The sequence below is a fragment of the Tachysurus fulvidraco genome, chromosome 3 (assembly GCF_022655615.1).
Source record: "Tachysurus fulvidraco isolate hzauxx_2018 chromosome 3, HZAU_PFXX_2.0, whole genome shotgun sequence".
In the NCBI taxonomy this organism is placed as follows: Eukaryota; Metazoa; Chordata; class Actinopteri; order Siluriformes; family Bagridae; genus Tachysurus; species Tachysurus fulvidraco.
In genome coordinates this window covers 20520594-20534633 of record NC_062520.1, presented here as the reverse complement: position 1 = coordinate 20534633, position 14040 = coordinate 20520594, and the positions used below count along the sequence as shown (strand labels likewise).

At 40.5% G+C, this 14040-nt stretch overlaps 1 protein-coding gene across 3 annotated transcripts in view; it reads right to left on the bottom strand.

Annotated features, from left to right (window-relative positions):
• Positions 1–1334: 1334 nt before the first annotated feature.
• LOC113644331 (DENN domain-containing protein 4B) overlaps positions 1335–14040 on the bottom strand; it is a 31422-nt gene continuing 18716 nt past the window's right edge. For 2 of the 3 annotated variants that reach the window (XM_027149046.2, XM_027149047.2), the window contains exons 6-29: positions 13724–13965; positions 13410–13476; positions 12794–12852; positions 12549–12693; positions 12011–12186; positions 11736–11836; positions 11378–11593; positions 10975–11120; positions 10614–10747; positions 10405–10519; positions 9904–10110; positions 9230–9358; positions 8941–9085; positions 8708–8848; positions 8270–8492; positions 7823–8099; positions 7600–7704; positions 7106–7281; positions 6553–6706; positions 6222–6464; positions 6023–6122; positions 4926–5091; positions 4640–4698; positions 1335–4546 (exon numbers count right to left, since the gene is read on the bottom strand). In XM_027149046.2, the coding sequence (XP_027004847.2) occupies positions 4401–4546; positions 4640–4698; positions 4926–5091; positions 6023–6122; positions 6222–6464; positions 6553–6706; positions 7106–7281; positions 7600–7704; positions 7823–8099; positions 8270–8492; positions 8708–8848; positions 8941–9085; positions 9230–9358; positions 9904–10110; positions 10405–10519; positions 10614–10747; positions 10975–11120; positions 11378–11593; positions 11736–11836; positions 12011–12186; positions 12549–12693; positions 12794–12852; positions 13410–13476; positions 13724–13965 (3672 nt within the window). In that variant the 3' untranslated portion in view covers positions 1335–4400. The remainder of the gene's footprint in view (positions 4547–4639; positions 4699–4925; positions 5092–6022; positions 6123–6221; positions 6465–6552; positions 6707–7105; positions 7282–7599; positions 7705–7822; positions 8100–8269; positions 8493–8707; positions 8849–8940; positions 9086–9229; positions 9359–9903; positions 10111–10404; positions 10520–10613; positions 10748–10974; positions 11121–11377; positions 11594–11735; positions 11837–12010; positions 12187–12548; positions 12694–12793; positions 12853–13409; positions 13477–13723; positions 13966–14040) is intronic. The other variant, XM_027149048.2, reaches the window with a different exon arrangement.

The window sequence follows — 14040 nt, the reverse complement described above, 5'->3', positions numbered from 1 at the left end:
GGCCCTGCCCGGTATTAACATGGTGTTCATTATAAAGTGATTGATGAGTGTATTAGCTCTGCCACTAGCTGCTACACAACCCTAAATAGTTGTTGAACAACATTTGAGTTCTTTTCTTCTTCTTTTTTTACTTGATGATTAAAAAAAATCCCTTGAATCCAAAACCACTTTGGCAAGTCTGGGTGTTGTGTGGTATAGTCATGAGTGGACCAGCACATCATTAACTTCTCCATCTGACATTTTCCTATATATTCTTTAAATACATAAATAACATATGTATGTTGTAGTATTTGCCAGTGTATTTTTAATTCACTGTATTTTTGAAGCTTAATTTGGATTGTCTCGGTTTTTAAATGTTCTGAACGATATTTATGGAGAAATGTTTATTAATGACAAATAGACAAAGCCAAATTGTCTACTTAGAGACTCAAACATATTGAAAGTTATATAACACTGCAATTCTACAGTTGTGTTAGCAGCCAACTTCAGCTGTGTGTTTGAGAGTGAAGAAAATTTGCCTGTCTGTTCATAATTAAAGTTGTCCAACAGAGAGACATAAATTAGCCATGTCACCATGCAGTGGTTATTAAACTCGACATGGTAACACACTATGTCACTTTGTGCAATAACTACACATGGATACACTGGCGGACTTCCAACTATGCTGTCATTTATACCGCCCACCTTCACAGCCTTCACTGGCAGTCTAGTAACACACAAACACTTTCAATTTATAGGTTTGGTTTTTAAAAGAACAGAATGAAATAACAATACTGTGTATTAGAGGCAATAAAATATATATTAGTCAAAATATTTAGTAGTTTAAAAGAGCATGTTGTAATCCAGAGGTGCTAATGATATTTTCTAGAGAGGGGAATAAACACAAAGAAATAAAGGCGTGAACTACGGACGCCAACCGAGGGGGGAAAAAGTGTGTCTTTTCATTTAAGGCTTCATTAACGACCGGAGTAGTTTTTCCTTTGTACATAATAGAGATGTTTCCCATATGCACACACTGGAATTAGTAAAATGACATCATTAAAGTCCCTCATACATTACTTGTAAATATTGATGTTCAGCACTAATTAGACATTAGGTTGTTTATAGCAACGTCAAGAAAATTCTCCATCACTAAACAAGGATGTGAACCATAAACTTGATTCAATATCCGAAATGCACAGCAATAGTGAACCTTATATTAATATAAGGTTCACTATTGCTGTGCATTTCGGATATTGAATCAAGTTTATGGTTCACATCCTTGTTTAGTGATGGAGAATTTTCTTGACGTTGCTATAAACAACCTAATGTCTAATTAGTGCTGAACATCAATATTTACAAGTAATGTATGAGGGACTTTAATGATGTCAGGTCACACTTTGAATGCTGTTACACCACGGCCAAAACCGATCCACCATTTTTCTAATCAAACAAAACACAACCATGAGGGGTTTTTTTTCCAACATTAAAAAAAAGAAATCACAACAGAACTCACAACTATATAAATTACTACAGCAAACACATCACATCTTAAATATAGCTCTGCAAATCCTTTGTTTTTCCATTTAATTTTAAAAAATAAAAACTATCCTAACTCAGATTTCCTCATGTTGCAGTCAGATGCATTAAAATACAGTGAAATCATTGCAGACCTTTTTGAGCAAAACTCCCTTTGGCATGCTGCCCCCTGCTGGTCATCATTATACAACACGGCACAACAAATGGGCAAAAAAGAGGACTTCATTCCTGAACAGGAATATATTTTTGACTTGTTCAGTCTTTTTTCTTTCTTTTTTTTTAAACCTGTAGCTAATTACTAACAGTAATATCAGTGCTGATTTTTGTCCTAAGACTAAACATTACACAACATATTGCTATCATCATGACCTTTCTATACGGAAATGATTCTAGCTATATTAATCACAGCTTTCCACCTCTAGTTTTCAAATATTCATATTCAGAGGAACATGTACTCTCATACAAACTCTATCTCTCTTCATTGTAAGGTGACTTATAACCCCACACAGAAACATATATGCGCTTCACCACTTTGAACATACACGACAAGTAAAAGTGTTATGACTCGTAAAAAACAGTCACAGACAGTTTGCGTGAAGGAGAACAGACACAAAACATAGCAATTATTTAAGAGAGAGGAGGTAAAGGACATTGTGAAGGCCGTTGTCACATTATAAGGCTGGACGCAATAGTAATATAGACTGGCAAAACAGCTTTTCTAAGAATGTTCCTATTAACCATATTGCTAAATGATCCGAAGCCACGGTGATGGATGAGAATTCAGACAGCCGTGGCACTCATCTATTGCCAGGTATCTAACACATCTTCAATAGAAATATTAGATCAACCACATGCTTTTAGATCAGCAGTAGAGATTAAATTTTTTAGATGCAGTGAGAAGCACTGACACAAGGACACCCCTCCGAAGCCAGAGTGAAAGAAGCTAAATAAGGCCATCAGGGAGGAGGATTCATTCTCACTCAGTTTCACTGTGAGGAGAGATCCGAGAATCAGTTTAGCATTGCAAAACTCCTGCTGATACTAAATGAGCTGTAGTTCAGTCTGACAGTGCTGTATGAATTTAATGACGATGTGTGTGACTCTACGACTTGACGGTTGTGCGAGTAGGCAAATTAGTGAGGCGTGTTTCTGACTGTAGTACTGATACAGTCCTACATAGTGCGAAGGGGTTGAGCAAGGTGTGTAAGTGGCTCTCAGGGCATTAGTACAACCTAAAACATATTGCAAAAGGCAGAAAGGGCTGGAGAAGCACAACACACAAATGCACGCACGCGCGCACACACACACACACACACACACACACACACACACACACACACACACATGCGCAAACAGGCACAGATGCACACAGACACATACAGCTGTTCAATAGTCCAGCAAAAGTAAAGCATTAAGCGTTCATGTAGCAGGTATCAGTGTGGTTTGGCAGGAGTCTGTAGTCAGGGATTTGTGAATGAATTACAAGTGTAATAATGATTGATATTAGCACAACCCTAATACACCACCATCCAGCTAAACCACTGCCCTGCCTGCTACACATGAGATTTACCATTTTCCCTTTTCTTTCCCTATACCCCTCAATGCGGAAACAACAAATTCATGAGAAGGAGACCTTCTACCTAGGTGGATATAACCAAAAGTCCAGGAGGAGGAGACAACTCAGTGCAATAGAGGCTGGATAACCGTGCCCTTGATTGAGGGGTTTATGGAAAGCAAGGTTAGGTTTAAACACAAGAAAATGTAAGGCTTTGTTTCCCCCAATCAATAAATGTCTGGGTGACTGAAAGCTGAACACACACATCACAAAGGCTCAAACACACATCCAAATTTTTTAAAACAATAAAATCAGACAGCAAACAAGTAAAACAAAAAAGGAGGTAAATTCCAATTAGATAGTCTTTTGGTTATGAGTCTTTACCAGAGCACAGTTCCAAACGTTCATATACTCCACTCCGCTGCAGTGTACTCAGGCAGTTCAGTCTTCAGTGCTCTTTTGGGTTGTCTGTTATACCCATTACCTCTGTGCTCCTGTTTGTAGAGCAAAATGCTCTTCACATCCCAGACACATTCCGTACCACAACGTAGTCTTTCCTCCTCTTCACTGGCCATCAGTTTGAAGTTTCATCCCAGCGTTTTGTTGGCTTTCATGCACACAGAGTTTCTCTCTCACAGCTTAGTCGCTAGAGGCAGGCACAGCTAACCATAAGTAGCAGAAGATAATAAGACCTAATATGCAAAGTGACTACAGGAGAGAGGAACTTAAAGGGTTATAAAATGTAGGCTGTCTCGTAAGATACAATCACACACGCGCGCGCACACACACACACACACACACACACACACACACACTCTGCACTCTGATAGAGTAATGGGATTATGAGGCCTTGTCTACAAAACATATTGTACATATTGTGATGCTGGTACAATGATGATTTACTTGATGCATAGACCAGAACGCCACTGAAGCATGACTACAGTGTCTAGGTTTACTTACTTGGCAAAGAGAAAACTCAGCCCAGCGGTGAATGTCTAAATTTCTGATGTACTACAGATAGAAAGATCTGGTAAGACATGCCTCATTAAAATAAACTGAGGCAAATTCAAACAAATAAAATCGTGGCCAAAGAGAATTGTTATCTTGCCCAATGAGTTTTGCAACAAGTACCGTGTGCCAAAATCCGCAGAGTGACGGGAGAAAAAGGGTTTCAGAGCAACGGTCCATTGACTGCTATGTGGAGATGTGTGAGACTCGAAGAAATAAAGGCCCAGTTAGAACTGTCTTTGGGAGATAATTGCAGGAGGCAGCCACTGAGATAGAGAAGGTTCCCAGCTGTAAAGCAGGAGTGTTTATGTATCAACCCTCAGCAGTCTAGGGGCACTAGGAAACAGCGTCTGCAGTCCACAGCTTTGGGGCTTGGTGGCTTAGCTCTGTTTCTCTTCAGCTCCTCTCGGCCCATTGAACTACTCAGCCTGGTGTAGGCAGCCTTGTACCTCTTGTCAAAAGCAGCTGGAGTGCAGAGAGGCATAATCAGTGTGACAGTTAAGTGACCTCGTGGCCAGAACTCTTCTTATTTTTTAGTGAGTATTTTAGTTTACTCACCGACATGGTCTTTGCCCATTGCAGCCAAAGTCAGAAACAGAAATTCCCTGTACAAACTCCTGTGAGTAGGAAAAGCAAGTGAGTTATGTGTTTGAAGTGCAATAACAATCTCATTCTCCTATATTAAATATTTTATCTTTCCTTAATGTACAGCATAGTGTTGATCAGCAAATTTCTTTGATGTTTGATGGCTGTGCATTGACATATGGGTTTGTTTTCTAGCTGGTTTTTATACAGTATACTATGATCCCCACAACATTTGTTTGCATGAACCTGTACTCCTCACCTCTGTATCCGGGGATGGCCTGTCTGCTTGCTGACGGTGTCCAGGAAGAACGTGATGGCCTTGTGCACTTCATTCATACCGACACAACGCAGGACTTCCTCCAGGAAGCTCAGGGTGAAGGGATGGTTGTGTTTGCGCCACGCATAGTTCCGCATCGGCACCCCACCTGGCAGAAACGAAACACAAACGAAACAGTCAGTGATGTGTACAACACAAGCAGAGTCAAGCTTTCATCTTGTATATAAACTGATTAACAAAGAAACTTTATTTAGTAATTATTTCAGACATTTGTGCATTTTACAAATTCAGATAAGCTCAAGTTATTTTGTACTGGTTTTGACAATTTGTTCATTTTGTCAATTTGTTAAAATCTTGTGGTGCTTTGGCTGAAAAATCTGTGCGTTTTGCTGTCTGCTAAGCGCCACCTTAACATAGATGCAGAGGCAAAATGCCATTTTCCTGACTTCAAGCACAGACTTATAAATCCTGTCCCATTTTGTAAAACCCAGTTTTGTGGCACTATACTATTTATAAAAGCATACTCCGATATAAATAGTATATATAAATAATAATACTTTCTTATATACTAAACTTTACCTAAATAAATAGTAAACTTTACCTATATACAATATACTGAACTGCTTCCTTTTATGTTTTCACTAAAAAGGTTTCAACTGGATATTTTCTAAATAAATTCTATGCCTTAGGATGAGTAAATGCCCACAACAAGGAATGCTCATATATGAAAAATGCTCTCGTGCTAGTTTTTTCTGATCCAGCCTGTTAAATATATACATAAAATCTACACATAAAATCAAACTGTGGATCATTATTAAAATGTACCCAAAACAGCTATCAGGGACCATTCATATCTAATTGGATGCACTAGACCCGTATGCTTTATTTTTTCCTCTGTGTTATGATTATACAATATTTCAGCAAGATTAGCTGAAGATGGTCCATCTGTTTATTCAGGTTGTTGTTATGTTACAGATAGCAACCTCTACTTGTAGCTTAAAAGATAAGCAGGTCTGTTGGAAAAGCAATTTTCTGTAGTTCTGTGTGTATCGTGTCCGCAAGCATGCGACTCTACTTACTGTGTATTCTCCAGAGTACATAGAGAGGTGGCCAGTAATCTGTATCAGGCGTCAAAGTGTCCCACAGTAACCTCACCCTTACTGAAGTGCTCTCTGAGCTCTGGAACACACCGCATCAATGTTACACAATCATATCTACTTTATTACCTAAAATCTCTGTAATAGACCTTGCAGATGTGTGTGTGTGTGTCCCTGGTACCTGTGAAATCTTCGAAGCTAATGGCGATGCCCGCACCAGCTGTAGGAGATTGCTAGGAAGGCCAAGACGAGTGAAGTACCAGACCAGATTCCAGAAGAGGATGGAGTGGCTGTCCAGTAACTGGACCTGAGAGAGAACACTTTCTCCCTCATTCTCCAAAAGACTTTCCAGTTCTTTACGCAAGACCAAAGGGCTCAGGTACGCTACTGTCACCTGAGGGGTGCCACCCAAAGATGAGGAGTTCTAGACACACACAAGCATTTCCATGCTGACAATCAAATACACATGCTGAAAAAAGAATATTTGAAAAGACTAGAGAATGCTGTCTTACTAGAGTATTACTGCTGTTCTCAGAGTATGTGCTGGTCTCAGAACTGGAATCGTGCTCATTCACACCGTTATACAGAACACCATCATGGCCAGTAGGGGGCCTCACAGCACTCTCCACCTCATCCTCCATGTTCAAATTACCGCGATACTGACTGCTTTTCCGTGTAATGAATACGTTCATACATACACACAGTAAAAAAGAAAACGGAAACACATTAGTCGATCAAAGTATCTGTACATGCAATGTGAAACTTCAAAACTGCATATACTCTGTCGTTCCTTCAGCCTTATGGCAAATGCAACCAAATATATTGAAATGATTTTAAAATGTCAAAATGAAAAGAATACAAGGTTCACTTAATGACAAAAGCTATGAAATTGTCATAAAATTTTGCTATAAAAGCAAGATCTCTTTGGTCGGACAACCAGAAGACGAACAAGATTTTTTGACTGCTGGTTTATTGTTTATTATGTTTCACTCTATGGATACAATAATCACATTTTCAATTTAGAAAAAACTTCAAAAAAGAGCCGGTATGCTCAGGACATATTACCTTCCGACAGGCCCAAGGTCACAGATCTCTGCATTAAGCAGTGGTACGAATGTTGCTGAGCAAAACGGGCAGCTGGAGTTAAGATTAGAGTCATCGGATGTCCAGCCTGCCATGATTTCCTCATCATACACCAACGAGTTGCAGCTCCGACAAAGCGTGCAGCTCGACATTGATACCTGGACAAGGAAACCAGCTTTAGATCCCCTATTTTCACAAACCACTATAACACCAATAAGATAAACAATGATTCTTAATCATTTTTATTGTTTAGAAATGCATTGTAATTGGAACATCTTCTTTGATTCAAATAGGTCTTGGAATGGTAAAGTGCAAGAGACATGACAACATGGTGACATTTTCTTGATTGGTAACAGTCTGGGTTTTGCCACTTCAGGATATGAGTCAGTTGTTTCAAAAGGAAACCATATATAAAAGAAAAGGAGAAAAAAGAGAAGTTCTGTATAAAACCAACGTTTTTTTCTCTGCAAAATTACCTCTAGCCCCACCCCTTCCTGTGTAGAATCCCATGACTTCCTGAGAGAAAAACCAGAATTCGGAGGGTCTGACAGGTCAATGTCACTACCTACGGACAATGAGCTCTGAAAGAAAAAAAAACAAAAGCAAAGGACAGTCAGTACATGTACTTGTAAAGCATTTTACACTGTTATATTCTGCTGTATCTTGTAATTTGACTGTTGGAGTGAAGCTATCTCTGACCTCTGAGGTGGCATTGTAGAGTCGCTCTTTGGCTTTTAGCAGAGTTTCAGCCATCTGTGATTTGCGAGACTGTCTCTGTTCAGATGATTTGCGTGACGGGCCGTTAGCGGCAGGTCGCCGTTCGTCCACACTGGCTGCACGGCGTGATGAGTTGCGGTGACGTGTGGGTGTGAGAAGCTGCTGCAGTTTACCTGCCAGTCCACGACTTGGGGAGTGTACGTTGTTGTAGTTCTCATCTACTGCCTTGCGATTTAGCGTTTCCCGCTGCTCTGCAGATCTGAAGGTGGATGAAGCAACAATAAAATCATTTTAATCATGGTATTCATTAATTTAAAACAAATCACAGAAAAACAAGTTCATTGAACAGATTACAAAACTATGAGTATTGTAATGTAAAACATGAATACCAGAACAGTTTATTATTTAGATTAACTCCTGAGTCTTTACCTGCCGTCTCTCTCAGTCGGCTGGTACACGCAGTCTGTATCTGGTTCTGCACACTCCTTGTAAAAGGTGGACAAGCAGATGTCACTCCGTCGCACTCTGACATGGTCATCAGTGGGAATTGGGGACGGTGTAACCATATCACGAGGATTAATAGGAGGTTTGCGGGAGGCAGGGTCATCATTGCTCTTGTTTTGGAGCATTGCTTTTCTAGCTAACATTGATTCTGTGAGAAATAAAACACAATTACACTGGCTTTATTAGATCCTTGTACTACAGATACAGACAGTGTAAATGCATTTTTTATGCAAATAAATGACTTTGCATAATTTCTGTTGGATATCTCGAATTCACAGAACAGAAATGTTCTGTGTCTGTATCTTTTTGAAACTGAACAAGATGCAGCAATACTAAGGTAAGCAGCATTTGTCAGGCACTTACTGTCAGGACGCATACTGCTTAGACTGTTGCTCTTAGTGATGGGACCAGTCAAGGATTCATGACTCGAACTTTCACTCAAACCACTCCAGCTGGTCTGACGTACAAGAGTGGAGTGAGGGAAAAGATTACAGTTGGAGTTACCTACAGAACAAAAAAATAATCAGAAGCTCAGGTATGACCATAGCTATGCTACCCTATTTTTCATGGAGCTAAACTGTTCAAAGCACACAAACCTTGTTTTGAGCTAACAGAGTCACTCTTTTGCCTATGTTTGATTGGTTGCCTGAACTGTGCCACAGCCAAAAGAACGTTGCGAAGCTTGGCCCATCTAAGGCGACCTCCCTGATTGGTGGATGGCCACTTGCTCTCCAGAACAGCCTATAAACACAAGAAAGGAAAACAAGTTGAAAAACAGTGATGGAACTGAGTGGTACATTTGAGTAGCTTATTTCTTTCACCAAACATATCAACTCTAATCCAGTCATAAAGATCAAAGGTCACCCCACCTTTTGGAAAACTAACCTTATTGTAGTACCCGTATGTGATGGTGTTAGGGATGATTCCTGCTTTCTTCATCTCCAGCAGGACCCTGACTGCAAGCACGGGCTGCCCGTACTGCCCACACAGCTGCATTAGGATCCTGTAGCACACCTGCAACGCACAAATGCTGCAGATGGTCAGTCAAAATTAAGCTTACCACACTCCATAGTCCCACGGTTAAATCACTGAATGACATTATAAACCATTATCGTGTTACTGTGGACATAAAAAATTTCTTCGCTGCACCTGTGACAAGATTAAACTATTCAGAAATTATTCAGAGTACAACAGATGGGAGTTTCAGTTACAAGTGGTTATGAATGCAGACTTGGGCTCAAGCACAGGATTATAAAGTCAAGTACAACTGATGGTTTGATGTAAGCACTATAGTTCAGACTGAAATTTATGCTTTGGGTTGTAAAAGCATTCCAAAATACCAAAGAATGTTATGAGGCCAATATTAAATACAAAAATACGACACTTAATTAATTAAGTTAATGAAAGTATTTGTTTGCAAGAGAAAATCAGAAGAGACAACACTGACATTGCTGAAACTGAACTGAGGGCATAAAGAGAGACCTTGATAAACCCTTGAGTCATGTTAAAGGGCTTTGTCACAGTCATAATAGTTGTCAGAGGTTGGTATGAGGTCTTACCTCATCAGGCAGCACCACCTTCCGTGTCTCCATGTGCTTGAGCACCTCATAGGCAGTGTGCAGTGCCCGCACCTTGGTGCTCTCGGCCCGAACATATGTGGGCAGGTAGATAAACCAAAGACCATAACAGTGGCCAAGCAGACACTTGGACCACATGTCAGGAACTGTAGAGTATTTCTGTGCACTTTTCTGAGCCAGCTTGATCTCCTGTAATACAATGAGCATGCAAAGATATTACATACATATCGACATAATAATGACATTATATTATTATACTCCACATAAAAGACAGTGAAGTGGGCACAGAGAGAACACTGCAGACAGAAACAAAAAAGTGTGTGAATACATGCCCAACTATATTTCTAGTCAACTTAAAGGTCTAAATCATTTTACCTTAAACATTACAAAAGGTCTAGCATTTATTGAATTATTATGCAAATAAACCAGAAGTGGAAGAATATTCCGCTGTCTACATCTTTGCAATCATTTTGTAAGGTGTACCTGTTTGGTACGGCGAGGAGCAGGACTACTCGGGGCACTACCCTTTGCTGTGGTACGGAGTTGATCCTGAGGCCGGTCAAACAGCTCAGGATGCAGAACAGGAAATGTCTCATAGCTGAATCAACACACAAACACAATTTAAATACCAGAAAATACAATATGCTGTAACTGTGTGAAGTATAGCTTGATTCCGCGGCGTCAGAACTAACCTGTAGTTTGCAGGGCATTCAGAGCCATCAGGTTCTTGAGGTTCCTCTGGTGGCATTATAAACACTGTATGCTCCCCACTGTGGGCCTCATCAAGATCTATCAGCCTCACCTCCTCAGGCTTCTCCACATCCACCTACACAAGGAAGAGATAGGAGATAGAAGAGAAAAATGAGCATGAAGTGTGAAGGTGTGAGAGAGAAAGAGAAGTAGTTTGCTTATTATGAAACTACAATGAAAAATGACATTTAAAAGTTTGGATATAAACATGGTTAGAGTGAAACTCTAACATTATGTAATTTATCAGGGGGGGAATTTTTTTTAAAAATTTTTAACTTAACAAAATACAAATATGACACAAACCTTTTGAACACACTCATCGAAGAATTCAAGGCAGGCGTGTCTGTCACTGACAAAGGAGCACTCCTCTATAAACTGCGTGAACATCTGAGTCTTAGTGAGGTGGGAATAAAACTTCTGTTGTGTCCGGTCTCGAGACTTAAGAAAACCTGAGAAGGAGAGAAGCATCAGAATTTCTGATAAGGGTGCAGACTTGACCCACACTGGAGCTTCTCATCCTTGCAAGGTACAAGAAACAATTATATATAGTGAGGAATTTAACCTACATGAAGGTCAGTGACACCAACGGCAGGAAATCAGACCTGATTCCATGACACTAAAATTTAGCTACAAGCCAGCAGATCAGCTACTATCTCATCAACAGATTACACGCATTGAACAGAGTTTGAGCAAGTCGGGAGCTCACCCTGTAAATTGAAGAGGGAGCTGCAGTCAGTGGTTCTGTCAGAGGGAGCCTGGGTGATGGGCAGGAGATAAGAGCGATAGCCTTTTAGGAGGCAGCTCATAAAGCGCAGGAAAACCTCCTGGATCTCCAGCTCCAGCTGCTTTTGTCGCCCATAGATCAGATCGTAATCTGTTAGCAAGAACTCTAGGGTTGCCTCTTCTTGACCAGGGGTACAGACTAGAGAGAAAATAATGAATAGTTTTATTCCTTAGTCCCTTTAGTACCTAAAGCTGTCCAGTAGTCCTTTTACTGTCTGGTGTAACTTATATTGACTGGTATTGACAATCTTTTATGTAATGATGTTAAATTTCATACTTACTTTTCTCTAAGGTTTTGTGCAGGTGAGTGAGTGAGTTCAGCAAGATTTTTCCATGTTTCCTGGGTAAAGACTTCCATGACAAGGGTTTTTTGTCTTCTGATCTGAAAGATTTATTTTATTCAGCATTTCTTGGTTGTTTTAACTGTTGTTTTACAACTACTTTCTTTTTAGAAGAAGCACCAATGATGGTCATGCTACGCTAAACATATGCGCAGCACTGAACATACTGGACTGTTGTGTCATCGGTTGCCAGGAAGACAGTTAAAAAGACTCACTGGAAAATGGTGTTGGTGTCGAGGTCCACACACACCACATCTGAAGGAGGGTCATACAGGTCAAAATAGTTGGAGTGAACACCCACGATGAAGGGCATGGGGGCACACAGCACATCTGCACATCGAAGTGGGCACAGTGGGATGTACGGACAAGGCCAGCGCAACGGAAATGTCATCTGAAAGGGGGTTAAAGAGATTAATTCAGTTAATTTAATAAAGGGGGATGTGGTAGCTCAGTGGTTAAGGTGTTGGGCTACTGATCGGAATGTTCGAACCCCATGTCCACCAAGCTGCCACTGCTAGGCCCCTGAGCAAGGCCCTTAACCCTCAGTTGCAAGTCACTCTGGATAAGGGTGTCTGCTAAATGCTGTAAATTTTCTAACCAGAAAGTTAAAAAAAGACCTGGAGACAAAACAGGCTGATATCACCAGATTAAAAAAGTGGAAGAAAAATATGTAGTCTAATTTCAGTATTATTACTATTAATCCATGCACACAGACACAGTAATAGATATTGGTTGTAAAGAGAAGCTCCTTACCGACACCAGGGCTTCACTGACATAGGTCAGCACATCTGGCCGGAGGGAATGTAGCAGCAGTTTGTGCTCAGTGAGAACAGCCAACAGCAGGGTACATGCATTCTCCGGCCCCAGATTCTGCAGAAGTTTCACAAAGCTGGCACCACTGCAGGAAGATCAGACACATTTACGATTTCTTAAATCTCAAATCTTAAAACAAACCCAAAGGTAAACAAAAATAGCTAAACCAGGAGGACCAGGTTTACCTCAGTGGTAATGGTGAGGACACTGGCTGGCACAGTAGGAGGTTGTCATATGGAGAAAGCTGTTAAAAAAACAAAGTATATTTTATGTATATGGATTATGCACATGAAACACAGTTGCACTACATGGTTGCAACTCCATCTGTTGCTTCATCAACACAATATCATCTTCACCATATTTCGCTTTATTCCCTGCACCATAGATTGAAGAATCATAAAATGTCATGTAGACTGAATGCAAATAGATAAATGATTCTGATTGCAATAGGATTGGTATTTTCTTGGATCACAAATAATTGAGATAATCTTCTATTGATTATACTGAGCCATCATAAAACCCTCTTTTACCCTGAGACTCGACTGCCTGGTCTTTAAGCAGTGATACCGTCAAACTCCTGTGGAGGTTTATGCACACACTCAACTCCAGAAACATAGAAAAAATGATCAGAAGCATTGACAGAACTATGCAGGTCTTATTTGTCCTTTGTGTGCAATGTTTAACACAATAATCTGTAGCTGATAGCATGAGTATGTTGGTGTATTATGGAATTTTGTGTATGCACCAGTCAGAGTTCTGCTGTAAGGCCTGCAGTTATGTACCATAGTGCATCAGACTCACCTGTACCAGAATGCGCGGTCGCTGTGGTGAAGGAAAGGGCACATTGTGCATGAAACTGGAGATATGCCTATAAAGAGACCAATACCCACTTCTGTTAGAGCGCTGCTTGTTATAATCCTCTCCAAAACCCTTATCAATATTCCTGTACTCTTATTATACAACAATTGCATGACTCATGCAGAAAATTGAAGCAGCCGTGGAAATACAAGGGGTAAACCAACCTCTAAGCTACAACAGAATCAAGTGCCAATGAATTAGCAAGCATAATATACATTTCTAAATAAAAAAGCTTTAATGTGTGATGTTACACTCACTTCTCAATGGGCAGCACATGAGGTCCAGAGATGGAGTAGCGATAGATGAAGGTGAGAAACTTCTGGAAGACAGTGAAGAACGGCCAGTGGGAGAGCACACACACACTCTTCTTTACCTGCACCGTGCGGTTAGTGATGGGTCTGCGGTCCACAACGCTGACCAGCCCGAGTCGCACTCGCTGCCTTTCAGACAGAGCCTCCCGTGGGTATGCTTCATAGAACTGGATAGCAGCTCCGTACACCTAAAAGTGGGAGAAAAACGACAGTATATCAGTGCAGCTGAGAAAAGAAGTGATCAGATTACACCACACAAGTAT